General features: G+C 34.8%; 1 protein-coding gene across 2 annotated transcripts; it reads left to right on the plus strand.

Moving 5' to 3' along the window:
- Nucleotides 1-2,911: 2,911 nt before the first annotated feature.
- On the plus strand, nucleotides 2,912-12,494 carry LOC132166967 (putative transferase At1g60990, chloroplastic). Of its 2 annotated transcripts, XM_059577840.1 has the most exons (13): nucleotides 2,912-3,208; nucleotides 3,284-3,385; nucleotides 5,082-5,115; nucleotides 7,103-7,176; nucleotides 7,300-7,365; nucleotides 7,478-7,542; nucleotides 9,086-9,173; nucleotides 10,164-10,229; nucleotides 10,983-11,148; nucleotides 11,232-11,315; nucleotides 11,390-11,517; nucleotides 11,812-11,998; nucleotides 12,214-12,494. In XM_059577840.1, exons 1-12 carry the CDS (start codon nucleotides 2,978-2,980, stop codon nucleotides 11,986-11,988), a joined length of 1,281 nt encoding a protein of 426 aa, XP_059433823.1. In that variant the 5' UTR covers nucleotides 2,912-2,977; the 3' UTR covers nucleotides 11,989-11,998; nucleotides 12,214-12,494. The 2 variants fall into 2 exon arrangements, with proteins under 2 accessions (XP_059433823.1, XP_059433822.1); XM_059577839.1 differs by lacking the exon at nucleotides 12,214-12,494 and having other exon boundaries at nucleotides 11,812-12,207.
- The last annotated feature ends 4,173 nt before the right edge of the window (nucleotides 12,495-16,667 follow it).

Raw genomic sequence — 16,667 nt, forward strand, 5'->3', positions numbered from 1 at the left:
TCCTATCACGATTGATCAAACGAATGCACTAGGACCAATCAAATGTCTGATCGAACATTCAATTTCAACTATTTCAATCATCTAATCCTATCATGATCAATCAAACTAATTCACTAGGATCGGTCGAATATTCGATCGAACCTTCAATTTCAATTGTGCCTATCACGATCAATCAAACTAATTGACTAGAATCGATCAGATGTTTGATCAAACCTTCAATTTTTGCAAGTTTGATTGATCATATCACGATCAATCGAACCAATTCACTAGGATCGATCAGACTAATGATCGATCCTTCGATTTTATCACAATTGATCCGACTAATGCACTACTATTGATCGGACATTCGATCGAACTTTTAATGTGTCAAGTTCGATTGATCATTTGATCCTAACATGATATATCATATTAATGTACTATGATTGATCAAACGATTGGTCGAACCTACAATTGTATAAAGTTCGATTGATCATTTTATCGTATCACTATTGATTAGACTAATGCACTATGATTGATTGGATGTTCGATCAAACTTTCAAATGTGTCAAGTTTGATTGTATCATGATCGATTGAACTAATGCATTATTCGTTCTTATCACGATCAATCAAATTAGTGCATAAGAATCATACAAAATCTAAAGAGTTCGATCGATAATTTGATCGTATCACAATAGATTTGATGTTCAATTGAACCTTTAATTGTGTCAGGTTTGATTGTATCCATTGATCTTGGCTTAAAACATGACTTATTGAGATGCTGAAGCAATGGGCTCAAGCGCAACAATGACCCTCCATTATTTTTACTATTAGCGTCCACATCAAAAAGTGGACGTTATTGCTTTTCGGTTTTCAATATATATATATATATTTTTTATTATGATGGAGGATCATCATCGTCCAATTTTTGGTGGACTCTATTGCTTTTCAATTTTTCTTAATTTTTTTTTATTATGATGGAGGATCATCAAGGTGGACGTCGATGACCTGCTACCAGCGTCCACATCCAAAAGTGAACGCTAATGACATACTATCAGCATCTACATCCAAAAGTGGGCGTTGTTGATAGGTCATCAGCGTCCAATTTTTGGTGGACGCTATTGCTCTTCGACTTTCAATTTTTTATTATGATAGAGGACTATCAGCGTCTACATCCAAAAGTGAACGCTTATGATAGGTCATTAGCGTCTACTAACAATTTCGCCCTTGATAGGGCTCTTGAGAAAACACATGAGTGACCCATCATGCAAGGTTAAAGTATTTTAACTTCCCATCATCGTTAGATTTATATGTTCTTCTTGTCACACCAAAACCCACTTGCTTGACATATTTCGTATAATATCCGTACCGAACATCATATTTTTCTTTAGTTCTTTAACAATCTCATGTTTAAGAATAGTATTATATATGCCATTATTATTTTGAATCTCTTCCACATCTAATTCACACTCAATATTCTTTCCAGCTATATCAAAAAGAAAGAAAAGAAAAAAAACAAAATTTTGACACAATAACAAGTCTAGTAGTTACAAAATTAAAGAGTGACAAGTCTAACCATTTGGAGGGCCAATTGCTTCCTCAGTGCCCTCATTCCCCATATTCAAGTCCATCTTACGCCCAATTGGCATGCATTAAAAGCGATAAAAAAGAACGTTGATGGCTTTTGAAAAGTGAATACTTGGCATGCATTAAAACATAAAGGGGAAAATGCAGTTTACCCCCCCTGAAGTTTCAGGAGTTTTTCAGTTTTAACCTCAAAGTTCAAAAGTTGGCAATCTACCCCCCTGAAGTTTCAAAAATTGGTAATTTAAACCTTTCATTTAATTTTTTCGTTAAATTGGACGGAATTTTTTTAAAAAAAGCCTGAGGGTAATGATGTAATTTCATAGATTTCCGTAAATTTTAACGGAAAAATTAAACGGAGGGTTTAAATTGCCAATTTTTGAACTTTGGGATTAAAATTGAAAAACCCTTGAAATTTCAGGGGGATAAACTGCATTTTTCCCAAACATAAACTATGATGGAACATGGAAACGTTGAAGGCTTTTGAAGACATGATCATTTAAAAAGAGATGAAATAAACACATGAAAGAGTCAATATACCTCTAAAAAATGAAAGCCAGAAGAAGAACAAAAACAGTTGCAAAAGTGAAGCGATAGGCAACAATAACCTTCAAGCTTCTTTCTCACTACATGTTACAAAATACCGTTAACAGGTATCTGGTTCCGGTTTCGATTTTTGGCACCTAGTTATAATCATTTAACCAGGTGCATATATATAAATTTTTTTTTGGCTTTTATTTTTACTTTTTAGTTTTAGTACTTGTTTTTATTATTTTTTTTGGGTTTGTAGTTGTTGTGAGGAGATATCGCTCTTTTTGTTGGTTTGTTTACATATATTCTGTATTAGGTAAGCTTTTAAAATGATTTTTAGGGTATTTTAAAAAATTGGATTTTTATTTTTAAGGCCCATAGTGGCAAAAACACTGTTGGAACAATCACAACAAAGCTTAGTTTATTGGGACAAAGGCTAATATTTCTTTTTTTTTAAAAAAGGGTCAACTATGTGCAAAAAAATAGGCTTATTTTAGGCCCAATATCTAAAATAATCCCAAAATATAATTTTTTTTAAAAACCAATTATCCAGTCTGGATAACTGGCTACTAACTGAAACCGTCCGATTAACCAAGACCCAATTAACTGGGAACCGGTTACTTGGTTTCGGTTTTCCAAAATCAATAACCGGGATACCTGGTTTTGGTTTTCAGTTTTGGCCAATAACCGGAAACCAAAACTAGGTTGCCCGCATAGCCGCTATAAATATTACGATTAAAAATTGAGAAAAGATTTCTTTTAAAATAAATAAATTTGAGAAAACATTCTTTTTGTCTATTTTGTAGTGAGTCTAGTGACTATACTGACCCCTGCGCAGCTACCCTGTAGATGTTTGCAGACGGCTCCGTTCAACGATCCAAGCAATATGGCATTGGCAACGGCGGCAGCTCCGCGTCTCCCATCTATTTCTATCACTCAACGCCGCCCCTTGTCGTCGTTCAGGCCTCATCAGAGCCACCCAGACGGTGCGTCGTTTTGGAAGAAGAAGAAGGCGACGTGGACGAAGAAACTGACTCTCTCATTCACAACCACCACTACTCACTTTTCCGCCTTACCCTTCGACCTCTCACCACCTCCCATCGATCACGACCTCCTCGTAAGCGCCCTCCCCTCTCTCTCTCCGCAACTCATGAAATCCAAACGGACCATTTATGCGATCCATATTTTGCAGGAGACTGTGACAGTTGAAGGTGCTAAGGTTTCTGATGATGGCGTTATTGAAACATTTAACAATGATGACGAAGCTTTAGATGCTGTTGATTATGGGGTTGTGGTGGGTATTTGATTTTCCTAAATTTCAAACCCAGTGCTTTGTTTGCTTTCTTGCTTCCTCTTCTTCATAATATTGCTAATATTTTTGTGTATCTATGTGAATTCAAAGTTTATATGCTTATATGATCTTCATTCTGTGGTATTTTTGTGAAAATTGGTCATGATTTGGATCCTCATACGGTAGTGAAGTGAATATTGAGAATGATTTGTAGGGTAAGAAATGATGAAGTAAAATCTTTGACTAATTACATTCAACTTCCTCGATGAATTTCACCAACATGCTTTTCTACAAATTCCAAACTTTCTAGAGTTACCAATTACTTGCATTTTCAGGTTTGAATTTTTTAGGTTTTGGTCTTGCTTGTCATTGCTGTTCCAAGCATTATCTCGCTACAATTGATTCTTGCGCCTATACTACTGAGAAAGAAGAATGCTTCTTGCCTTCGGGACTTATTACTGTGGTCTTCAACTTAAATGATAGTTTTGAAATTTTGTGCTGTCCAAACAACTACCTGATATGCATTTAACTGCAGTTGGTGAATTCCTCACATACTGAGTAGATCTTTTGATTCAGAAGGAAATTGCTCAATCAGATCTTTAGTGTATGCATAATGGTTGTAAATAAAAAAATATAAAAAGGAAGAAACAATTTTCTCCTATGTTTTAAGTATAGAGTTTAGAATGTCCAAGACACCCTTCAAAATACGTTTCTTTGGGTTTATTCATATTGTAAATTTTGCTTCCTTTGTCACAAGCTAAGAAGTTCATCTACCAAGTATTCTAGCATGGAAGTCTTAATTATAGAAAATATGTGGTATTTTGCATGGAATTCAGCAAACTTCTTTGCATGAAATTCAGCAAACTTCTAAAAAAACCTAGATACCTAGTCCTTTACCCACATATCCACCGAATCTGATGGTCTCTTTGAGTTAAGATTGCCCAAGAGCATTTTAGCTTCACATTTACTGAATTTAACATTGCTAGTTGATCTGCATGCAAATAATTTTGATGTTTATGCTGCCATTGGAGTTGCATTATCAAATATCAATGTCTTCTTTTAGAAGGTTATTGTGAAGTCTGGTGGTTCTCTATGAGCATGTATGAAAATGGTGCAGATAAAGTGAATTTTATTTTGAAAAATATATATATTGAAATGGCATGTTAGTTTAGTCACTTTGAATAAGAATATTTTAACTGTGACTCCCTTCTTTCATTCTCTGTTCAAATAGACATAGTTATGACAACACTTTGAGATATGTTGGATGGTCTACTATTCAATACCCCAGTGATAGAAAATAGTTATTGTTAACCAAGACACTACTTCATTTCCATGAAGCAACAAATCAAAAATATTCCAAAGAATTCATAAATTACTAATAGAAATTAGTCTACCTCTGGGCTTGCTAAAGCAGCTAACACTATCAGGCACTCATGGGCTAGGCTTAGGCTTGGGCTTGGTCAATGCATCAACTAATCAAAAATGGGTGCTATTGGCTTAATGCTTTAATCCATGAAGTTCTGTGGAATATTTTGTAATGAAATTCGTTACAAGTTTCATAAGACTGGATGCAGTCTTTTAACTTTCTTCTTTTAGTGGACTTGTGGCGATTTACTGTCTGACTTTTAACTTTTCTTCGGCATGTAGCTATTAATTGTATGGTCTTATTTTGTTTCTTTTATGACATCTGATTTCATAGGTTGTGGACCTTTCACATTTTGGCCGGATAAGAGGTACATGCTCTTTTCCTCTACTTTCCGAAGATATATCATCATTATCTTAACTTTTATTAGGACTATGATGCTGCAAAATTTTGTATGGTTTTGTGATTTGTACAGGTTATATCATTATTTTATCCCTTTTATTTTGGGAGAGGGGTGGGGGTGTTAGGGAATAAGCTACGGTTCTGTTGCTATTGTTTTAGTAAATGCTATTGAAAAATATCTCCATGTGAGTTTATCCTTTTGAAACAGTAGTAGTTCAACTGATGCGAACCATTGTGTAAAATCATATGAGTGGGATCATATATATATTATCTATCTCAAGCACCCCCAATGTTTTGAAAATGATCGGGTAGAAGAGGCAGCACTCTTTCCGTAGTCATTAATGATCTGGAACCAAATCTAGTAAAGAATTTCCAAGTAGTCATTACTGGGCAGAAGGGGTAGCTGAAAACCCATTAAAAGATACTATTACTACCTTTTGTTTTGTTGGTCCTGCTTAAGATAAAGGAACCCAGGTGAACGAGCAAAGAAAATAAGTTCAAATGAACCAAAAGTTTTCAGGGTCCAGATTGTGATCTTTGTTTCATAGTTTAGATGGTATTGCGTTTCTTGCTTCGCAATAAATTTCCAGATGTGATGTTTCAGCTTTCTCACATTATTTTAGCTGAAAAGAAGAAGAAAAATAAAAATAAAAATTCAGTTATGTTCTTTATTTTTTCCAAACGTGGACAGCTGAGTGAACCATTAAGAGAGACATTAGATATTTTATGAATTAAAGATTTGACATATTTTTATTTTATATGAATTAAATATTTATATTTTTTAATTGTAAGTGTCACGTGTCACAGTATGATTGGTGTTGATGTGGCACATTAGCTGATTTTGTCAACTTTTCTAACGACAGGGACTTATTATTTGTTTTGTTTGCTTACTCCAGGGAGTGTTCAGTCTCTTTTTAAACCTCAGGAAGTTATTTGTCACAATCTCAAATCATAGGGACCAATTTAGCAATTTTTCCAAAGATAAAGAAAAATAGAATTTCAATGAAACCCTACTGTGTTATGAGATAAGGCATCAAAAGATTTTATGTTAGTCTGACACATTAAAATATTTTTTGAATAAAAATCAGTTGATGTCGTCTTAGAGTAATTATATTTTTTTAGGATGGTTTAACTCAATTTTAATTCTTTAGTCACTTTTATAAGAGTTTGCTGGCTCCTTAGTGGCTTGTATCATCTATGTACTTGCCCCTTACATTGGTTGACCCCTTTTTGGACCTTTTTTTTTTTTTTTTCCTGATAAGTAATTCAATCTTGTTGAAAGTGCAGATGGGTGAACAAGAGAGACTCTTACTAGCGAGAACCTCCTTTGGGACTTTCTAATTAATTTCTTCCTTATAAGATAAAAAAAATATTTATTTGACCTTCTATTGTGAAACTTTGGAAGTCCTTTGTGTGGACCAGCACTTATTTTTTTGCTTTCATTTACTTGATCTTGCTATGAATGGTAAAATTGAATATAACAAAGCACAATCTACAACATGAGAGAAATGCAAATAGCCATTTATATAATGAGAAATTATAGTTGATAACTATTTAAATTTTTTAATAATAGTTGAGGTACTAATATGTTGTCAATTATTTCATATAATCCCCATTTGATGCTTTCTTCTGCTTGTCATTGTGCACCACTTTTTAGTGGTACAGAAATTGTTTCTAGGCTACAGAAATCTCAAAGTTGTTAGTATTAATATCAGACACATTCAATTACATGCTAAGAAACTGCCTTGTGTTGGTGTTTGACATTTTTCACCCTTTCATATTTTGCATTCAACTCAGAGTGCTTTGCATATTGTTAATTTTTTAATGTATATATCGTCTGAATATTATAGGTCTTCCACACATATATAGCAAAAGTTGCAGTATATGGTTGTTTTTGCTGTTGCTTTAACAATTTTTTTTTCCTTGTAAATAATATGGGTTCAACTGACATGTAGTCAGTGGAGAAGACCGTATCCAGTTTCTTCACAACCAAAGCACAGCAAATTTTGAATGTCTTCGTGAAGGACAGGTAAGGATTTGGTGGGAGATGTCATTAGTTCATTGCATACTTGTGGTTCCTACGTAAACTTTATTCTTATATTGATACAGTCCTACAGGCTTAAGTAACAGGATTTCTCATTGAAATCCGTAGGGATGTGACACTGTTTTTGTTACACCAACAGCTCGGACAATTGATATTGCGTATGCGTGGATCATGGTAATCTCCACAATTCTGATTTGGCTATTGGCTTCTCTGCAATGTAAAAAATATTTGTATTTTTATTGTCTGATTAGTACTTTTTTTTTTCTTGGGTTGCTTGTGTTAACAGAAAAATGCAGTTACATTGCTGGTTTCGCCAGTGACCAGGCAAACCATAACTGAAATGCTGAACAAGTAGGTGCATCTTGTTCTTGTATGTTGTCGTTATTATCTACCATTAGTGGTATTAATAGTTGGTATAATAAATAAGGATAGTATTTTTAATATCCAGAAAACTCTATGTTTGAAACTGTTTTCAAAAGCAATTTTTTTTTTTTTTTTTTTGTGTCCAGATTCTGATTTGCCGAAACCCACGTGTAAGAAAGTTCATTGGGCCCATTTAAACTTAGAAACGGTATTTAGTTCAGTTTTCAATCCAAATTTCTGTTCATCCCCGATCCACTTGGTGCGACCACTCCCCAAGTGTTGAGGGGTGCTGCAACCACTCCCTGAGCTGTCAAGAGCTGGTGCGACCTCCCCCCGAGGGCTTGAGGGGGTGTTGCGACCTCCCTTGATGGCTCAGGGTGGTTGTGCAACCTCCTCCTGTGGGCTCGGGGTGGTGGCATGGCCTCACCCCAAGGGCTCAAGGGAGTGGTGCAACCTCCCCTGATGGTTGGGGGTGGTGGTGCAGCCTCCTCCCATGGGCTCAGGGGAGTGGTGCAACCTCCCCCCGACGACTTGGGGGGTGGTGCGACCTCTCCCGATGACTCGAAGTAACAGCCCAGTCTTATATTATGAAGATGAGTAACCCACAAAGTGGTGGTTTATAAAGATACTCATGGCTGCAAGTAGGTGAAACTGGATTTTATAAGTGATTCTAAGGAAGCTCCAAATTAACTAGTTATTTTGTTATAATATTTATGAAAGGTTGGAATCAACTTAGGAAAACTGGTTTTTTTTTTTTTTTGTGTGTTTCAAATTTTACTAAGCATTGCAACATGATTTTAGTTGGTATTCTCTTTCTTGAGCTCATGGAAGCTTTTACACTTTTAGCAGTAAACAATAAACCCTGCTTCTCGCACTTTGTGGAAAATGGTTTCATAGAATTATGATATCAATTAGTACCCCAGAAAGGTCATAGGACATCTGTCCTATGTGTGCTTATCAAATTAAGTGTTCAGAATATGTGTACTGACCTGCTGAAAGTCAAGAAGCAGCACCCTCACAAGATCTTTATAGTTTGTGTAGATTAATGTGGATTTTTGAAAAGAGAAGAAAATTTTGGATAGAATAATAACATTTGTGAAAAGCTAGAGGTTAGCAGTAATTGACAAAAAATATGATGTCTGAGAAAGTTCGCTAAGATAATTTGGTAACATGCAACAAAGGCAATTAATGACTTAGAAAGGATGAGTCAAGTTGAAGGTGCAGGTGCTATGAGGGCAAGAAGGCCAATAAAAGTGTGGTTGACAGGCTATTGATAAATATACAATGGGCTTTGAACAGATTAAATGATCCCAAAACAGTACGATGATGGAAAACCAATGCATGCATCTGAGTTCAAGTAGTTGAGTAGAGGTCTTTTTCAATTAAGTTGAATTATACACCTTTTGTGTTGAAACTTTTCCCTTATTATTGTTTCATTGTATAAATTATTATTATTATTATTTTATTATTATTATTATTATCATGGGAAAAGATCTATGCAGTAAATTTTTTATGTGGCATTCAATCATAGGTACATATTTCTTGCTGACAAGGTTGAGATTCAAGACATCACCAAACAAACTTGCTTATTTGTTTTGGTGGGACCCAAAAGCAATCAAGTAAGCAATGTTAAAAAGTTCTCATATATTGTTAACATTAGGGAAAATACCCTGTTACTACCTGGAGTTTTGCCTGTATGAAAATCTCCATGAACTTTTAATTTGCTAATTAACTTCCTTCAGTTTTGCTCATATGAAAAATTGGTTGTTCCCTCCAGATTTTTCTCCATAATAGGCAGTCCTGTGTTGTATCTGATTTTACGCATCAGAAACAAAGACCTAATAACAGGCTTCCATTTGTGTGAACATCAATTTTTTTCATTAATTCTCTAACACAAATATGTAAAATTTCCATTAAAATTACAAAAAAAAAGCAAGAAAAGAAAAAAAGAAAAAGAAAAAGGAACGAATGAAAGAAAGAAACTGAGGGAAATGCCTCCCCATCCCTCATGAGGGCCAGCCTTGCTGACTCGGTGGCCTTGGGGGGTGGGGGGGAGGCCACTCTCTCTAGGGCAGGGTTGGAGGCACCTCCACGCCCAAGCACCTCAGGGGCCCCCTTCATCTGGAGGATGGATTCCACCCCTCAGGCTGCCTCTTTATTGAGGGGAAGGGTTGGAGGCGCTACCCTTAACTTCTCATTTTTTATTGTAATGTTTTCTTTTGCCCTTTTTTTTTTTTTTTTTTTTTTAATATAATATTTTTTAAGAGTATAATGAAAATATTAGATGATTTGTATTAGAAAATGAACAAAAAAATATTGACTCACATATTCGGAAGGCTGATGTTGGGTCTGACATATAAAATTGGACTTGTCGTAGGACTCTCATTAAAAAATTGAAGAGAAATTTGAAAGGTCATATTTGTAATGTGATCAAAAAATGACAGAAGTTAATTGAAAAAATTAGAAGCTCAAGGGATGATTTATCATACAAGCAAAATTCATGATAGTAACGTGGTATTTTACCTTAACATTATTCCAGTATTTGATATGATGCTTTTGAAGTTTTGAATTTGATGGTGTAAATGCTTATAATTGTGGAATGCAATCAGGTAATGGAGGACTTGAACCTCGGTGATCTTGTTGGACAACCATATGGCACACATCGACATTTCACTGTATGCTTCAATGATTTTCTTGACTATTGTATGAGGAAGTTGTGCTCATTGGTTTATTCTCTTGTGAGAATTATTGGACATTGTTTCTGTACATCATTTTTGTGGTCAAATCTATGTATGGAATGAAATTTTTATATTTTTCATGTTAGTACAATAAATGTCAACATGCATAGCTAAAATGTAATGTAAACATATGTATAAGCAAGTTGTGCTTTGGAGTCTCAGGGATGAATTCACATATGCGTTTATATTTTTTTAGGTCAACTTATATGATTCAGGGATTTCTATTATTGTGTAAAATGGTTCTGTTTTATCTGTCCACCACCCCACCAACCCCCCACTCCTCCAAAAAAAAAAAAAAAAAGAGAGAAGAAAACATTTATGTTACAGAATCATTTACCTGATTTTGTAATTCTCCTAATGTGACAATTTTGTTGGTGATAAATGATGCAACCTCATTAGCCCATGACTTCGCTCAATGTAAAAGTAAATAATTGTCATCAAACTTTGGCTTGGAATATATTATATACAGAAGGTGATATCTGGATTCAAACTTATGTCTTTGACAACTTGCCTACTGAAAAAAGTTGAAATTATAATTATTCAATTCATGAATTGGAGTATCTTTGATGATGCATTAAGGAAGTGTAGGAAGCCAAGGCCACTGGCAACAGAAATAATAACTGTTTTATTGTGTGTACTTTCATTTACTATTTGCAATCGACCTTATCCAAACCCTCTTTTAATTCACAGGTCAGTGGGATGCCTATTACTGTAGGTGTGGGAAATGTCATTTCTGAGCAAGGTTTTTCTCTATTGATGTCACCAGCTGCTGCTGGATCAGTCTGGAAAAGTATTCTATCTCTGGGTGCTCTCCCAATGGGTTCTAATGCATGGGAAAAACTAAGGGTTCTTCAAGGTGGTGATTCTTGACTGGATCGTTTTGGCTTTACAAGTTTTGATTTATATAACTACTTGACGAGTGCAACTCAATTTTTGCAGGAAGGCCAGCTCCTCAAAAAGAACTTACTAATGAATTTAATGTCCTGGAGGCTGGTCTCTGGAATTCCATCTCTCTGGACAAGGGTATATAACTCATTTCCATAAAATCATTTGAATGGAAATATGAGGGCCGAATGATCTAATTATAATCTTCTCAGGGTGTTACAAGGGACAGGAGACTATATCTAGACTCATAACATACGATGGAGTGAAGCAACGACTCTGGGGAATTCATATCTCAGCACCAGCAGAGCCTGGCAGCCCCATTACAGTTAATGGGAAAAAGGTACTGGTCATGACTGTTATGCTTTTAAGTTTGAAAAATAACCCCTAAAGAAAGTTCTGCTCACTTATGCTGTGTTTGCTCATGGGAGAGAGGTAGGGAAAAAAAAGGTAATTATTTAATTTCTGTCTTGAAAGCAGCCAAACAAAAATCTCCAATCAACAGCATACAATAATTAGTTGGTTTAATTGAGGTAGTTTCCTTTATGGAAACAAAAAGATAATAATATATAAGTTGTTACTCTATCTGGTTTGGCGTGCAGTTCATAGTTGTAACATATATGTGAATTTCATGCAGGTGGGAAAGGTGACAAGTTATGCATCTGGAAGAACGGAATCAGAACATTTTGGTTTAGGCTACATTAAGAGGCAAGCTGCTTCAAAGGGAGACACCGTAACTGTTGGAGACGATATCACAGGGACGGTGGTGGAAGTTCCTTTTCTTGCACGCCAAAGCCCGCCATCACGGAGTTGAGGTTCTTGAGGTCCGGTAATCATATGGATTAAGTTGAACCTCAACTATTTAGTCTGTCATCTTTTCTCATATTTTTCACCAATATGAGATGTACATGTCACTTTTCATTGAGTCAATGATTGTTTTGGATGTGTATCGTTTAAATGACTTGTTTCAAGGAGAATCCCTCCTATTGGCCATAAAAAAAGTGACGTGCTCTTATATTTTTATTTTTTATTTTTTAAGTGGAGGGAAGACAAGAAAACAGAAACCAACACAAACCAAACAACGCTAAGGAGAATCTTTCCCCGTCTAACACGTTGAAGGAAGATGGGAATGCATCCAGAGAAGCATCTAGAGGTGGCTCATTTTGCTACATGACGGCTGCAAAAGTTGACAATTTTATGAACTTTCTTGGAATGATAGGAGAGAGTCCAATCCATAGGGGGGCTAGGGTTTTGTTTCTTGAATTCCCTTCCAAACCCAGTAACAATTCTTGTGCTGTATGAATGGATGAAATTCACATTTGAGAGGTTTTTGATTTGTAGCTTGGAGGCCCAAAGACAGTCATGGTTGGGCAGAAATTTCCAACCAAGTTTGGCAATGAGAGATTTGTTTATGTACTTCATTTGAGAGCGAGGTTCTTGGATTTTTCTTTGGGGAAACCCCATTATATATATATATAGTCATGTCTATTGCATAGGGAAGAAGGCATAATAGAGGCTACAGCCTTAATGAGGGTAGATTTGCTAGCATGAGAAAGTGTCTTTGCCTTCCAACCAGATAACGAATTCCTCAAAGGTTGCCTTTTATTTTTGAGGGCTTGGAGGAGCTAATGAGCTAAAACTGAGTTGTCTTGAATAGAACGGCCAGGGACTAAGGCTGATTTGTTGGGGGGCAACGATTTGGGGAGGATGGATTTGAGACGGTTAGCAAGGATTTTTGTCATGATTTTGTAGGACACATTGCAAAGGCTTATAGTTATGAAGTGATGCAAAAGAAAAAGGTTCCTTCTTGCTTTGGTACAAAGCCCTAGAAAGATGTTGTTTTGCGCTCAGAGCAGAGTGCCACCTCTAAAAGCTCCAGATTGAGCTGGGAACATCTTGCTTGACAATGTGCCTTCATCAGATAAAGGGGTGAGGATGAAGAGAAGCAACTTTTGTAGTGGGACTGAAAGCAAGCAAGCAACCATTGTTATTTTGTCAAAAATCCAAAGGCCTTCTCAGATTTTGATGAATTCAACCACGCTTATCCTTCTTCTGATGATGCTGGGGGTGCGGAAAAATTTAGGGCCTGTTTAGTTTGCGGAATAGACCCCTAGAATAAAATGGCTATTTTTTTGGAATAGTCATTCTTTTATTTGGTACGGGTCTATTCCTATGAATAATTATTCCCCTGAGAATCACTAATCTCTTACACACATGAATAACTATTCATTTAAAAAATGAGAGAAATAGCTATTCCTGAATGAATTAACAACTTTTTCCAAAAACCCAATGGCTTGTTTTTCCAATATAATCTGATATGGGTACATTATTACATACAATGGCTTGTTTAGAATATTGTTTATTTTACGACAACTAGCTTGCCTTTGCAAAATATATTTCTCCCCCTACCTCTCGCACCCATTGTACGTGTTAGCTTTTATGTTGACAAATTCAATATCAAAACTAGTGAAGTTATAAGTATAATGATGCTTCTTTTAGTTGGCAGTTGCTCTTAATCTTTTTGTTGAAGAAGAAACAAAAATTGCTAAAGTCAAATGATCCCTATAGTCTTTGAAATGTTTTCATTCATTTAATATATTGTGGCCTTTTCAAAAGGTTCTTCACTTAATCGTACGAACACCAACCTTTCAAGTCTAGGTATTTTTTCCTACAAGTTACTTATTAAATAAACAACAACTATTTTGAAAAAATTTCCATTCAAATGAACTTTCTTCATGGAATGTCCTATGACACGGTATTTTGCATTGCATTATGTATTGAATCAATAAATTTAGGGTAAAAATATCATTCCCGCCAAAATTAAAAGCTCCTTAGTTTTTTTTTTTTTTTTTTTTTACAATTTACTCTTGGGTCAATCGAAATGCCAATAAACTCCCTGCCATCAAAATTTTTTAACAGCCGTTAGTCTCAATCAAAACGCTCCGTTTCACTTCATTAAAATATTAATTTTTTATTAATTTAATTTTAAAATTTAAATCTAAAAATAAAAATAATATTGAAATGGTGCCACCCCTGGCCACCGCCCAACCCCTATGGGGTGGTTTGCCCACCCCTGGGAGTGGCCGAGTTCCCCATAGGCGCTGCCACCCCTAGTCACCTCTTCAATTTTTTATTTTTATTTTTTTAGATTTAAATTTTAAAATTAAATTAATAAAAAAATTAATATTTTAATGAGGTAAAACGGTGCGTTTTGATTGGGACTAACGACTGTTAAAAAATTTTGACGGTAGGGAGTTTATTAGCATTTCGATTGACCCATGTAATAAATTGTCCAAAAAAAAAAAAAAAAAACCCTATGGAGTTTTTAATTTTGGCATGTTGATTCAAAGACTTATGATATATTTACGCATAAATTTATTATCATCTTTTATTAAGTTGATTTAATATATTCTGTTCAAACGCCTCCTTACAGCTTACAAAAACTCTATTCTTATTTTTGTAAAATTCATCTTTTCCATGAAAGCACGCATTTTTCTGAAGTAACTTCATATATATTGTCTTTTCATAATTGAATAATATAATGATTAAATTCTAAATATTCTAATATGCATATTTATCCAACTTTTCAAATCAATATTTTCTTAAAGCTTTTGTATGAGTATCTTGATGTAATATGCAGCGGCGGAGCCAGACAATTTATATTGGGGGTACCGCACGCCAAAATTTTTTTGGCGTCCTAAAAGTTTTTTCCACCCTAAAAATTTGATAATTCACACAATATATGCATCACAAAAAAAATATCTATAAAAGTTCATAAATATATACTTAAATTGATATATTAGAAACATAACATGTCGGCACTATATCAGAAAGACAGAAATACAAAAAAAAAAAAAAAAGTGTCTAGAACTGCACTTTACAGCTCTTAGAAGTACAAAATATCAAGTATCGAATCTAAATCGAAGCTCTCAGCAATTTTCCTTTCAATATAGAAAACAAAATTATTTGCAAAAAAAATCATCCTCCATTTTGTTGTAAAGTTATGTTTTAACAATTTTCATTGCTGAAAATGCTCGTTCGGTAGTTGCTATAAACACTAGAAGAGTCAAAATAAGACGAATTAATCTATCAATAAGATAGTTTGTCTTTAATTTTTCTGTCTTTGCCAATCCTTGGCATAATTTTGCAATGGAAGACAAATTTTGTAATGTTGGATCAACAAGCACATATATCTCAAATTAATTTTGTCATACATAGAAAAATCTAAGAGAATAATACTTCTCCGTAATCATACATATATCGTCAATTTTAAATAATTTATAAGCATTTTTTGGATCCAAAGCTAAGTAAGTATCAAAAGTTCCAAAGCTGACCAATGACTGCTGCAAAATTAATTGGGTTGAGTTCTTCCTGGAAAGCAATAAATAACTTGAAACCTTTTGTAGCGAAGGAGAATTTTTTGCCAACTGTTCCACTTTATTGGAGAAAATTACTAAAAACCTCTTCTCAGTGCTTATATCCAAGAATATTTGTTTTCCATTTTCATTTTGCCTTCAAAAGAGGTCTGAAACCTCACGTTAGGCTCTGATGGGGGTGCCGTGGGTAGGGAAAAAAAAAAATTTAAATCTCACGACACCCCCAAAGAGCAACATGGCTCCGCCACTGGTAATATGTCATATGTCATGACTAGGGATCATTCACTCCACTTATCCATTTGAATCTAATTTGTTTTGTAGGTTTTAGAATTTAACCCGTTTCGGTGTGTCAAAACTTAGAATATGTTTTTTCAATGTGTTCTCTGATGTCTTGTAATAGTTGGTTCTTTTAATTGCCTTTCTTGCATTTTTCATTGATGTGTTCTTTAGATTTTCCACTCCGTAAACAAATCGTTGTTTTATGATTGTGATGTTCATGTTTTATGTTTTGTCCATTTAGTCGATAATATTGCCTGCTTATTGTGTTTGAGAATATTATATGATTCATATATTCTTTCAAGTTTCTTGCTAGTTCAAATGTTTGGCTAAAAACTGTTTCAAAACCTTGAAATCCTAGCAAAAAGATATAACTTAAACCGAAAGTCACTTAACATTCATAGATCCAAAAGTCATAACTATTAAAAAACAATTATTTGAAATAATTTACTTTAGCAATATATTATCCTCTATAATATATAACGTGTAAGCCTTACTCATCATTTTGATTATACATCAAAATAAAAACTTTTACGGTGGAAGAAAACCCATGACTTGCAAATCTATTAGGAAACTTATGTCAATGATGAAGTTGATTATCGTTATTCTCCTAATAGTTCAAGCTAATGACCTCGCCCATAACTCTTTCTGTCCCTCTTCACCTCCTATCATGTTTTCTCATTTCTCCGACCTTGCCACTATCTCTTTTCCTCCCTCTCCACTGACCATCCACTATCATCACTCCTCTGAACTTGATACAGTTCAACCCACAATGAAGAGATGCATTCCAGATGTACTTAAATTTTGTCGAAAAAGAAACCTACCCAACAAATATCAATTT

This window comes from Corylus avellana, chromosome ca1, assembly GCF_901000735.1.
Source record: "Corylus avellana chromosome ca1, CavTom2PMs-1.0".
In the NCBI taxonomy this organism is placed as follows: domain Eukaryota; kingdom Viridiplantae; phylum Streptophyta; class Magnoliopsida; order Fagales; family Betulaceae; genus Corylus; species Corylus avellana.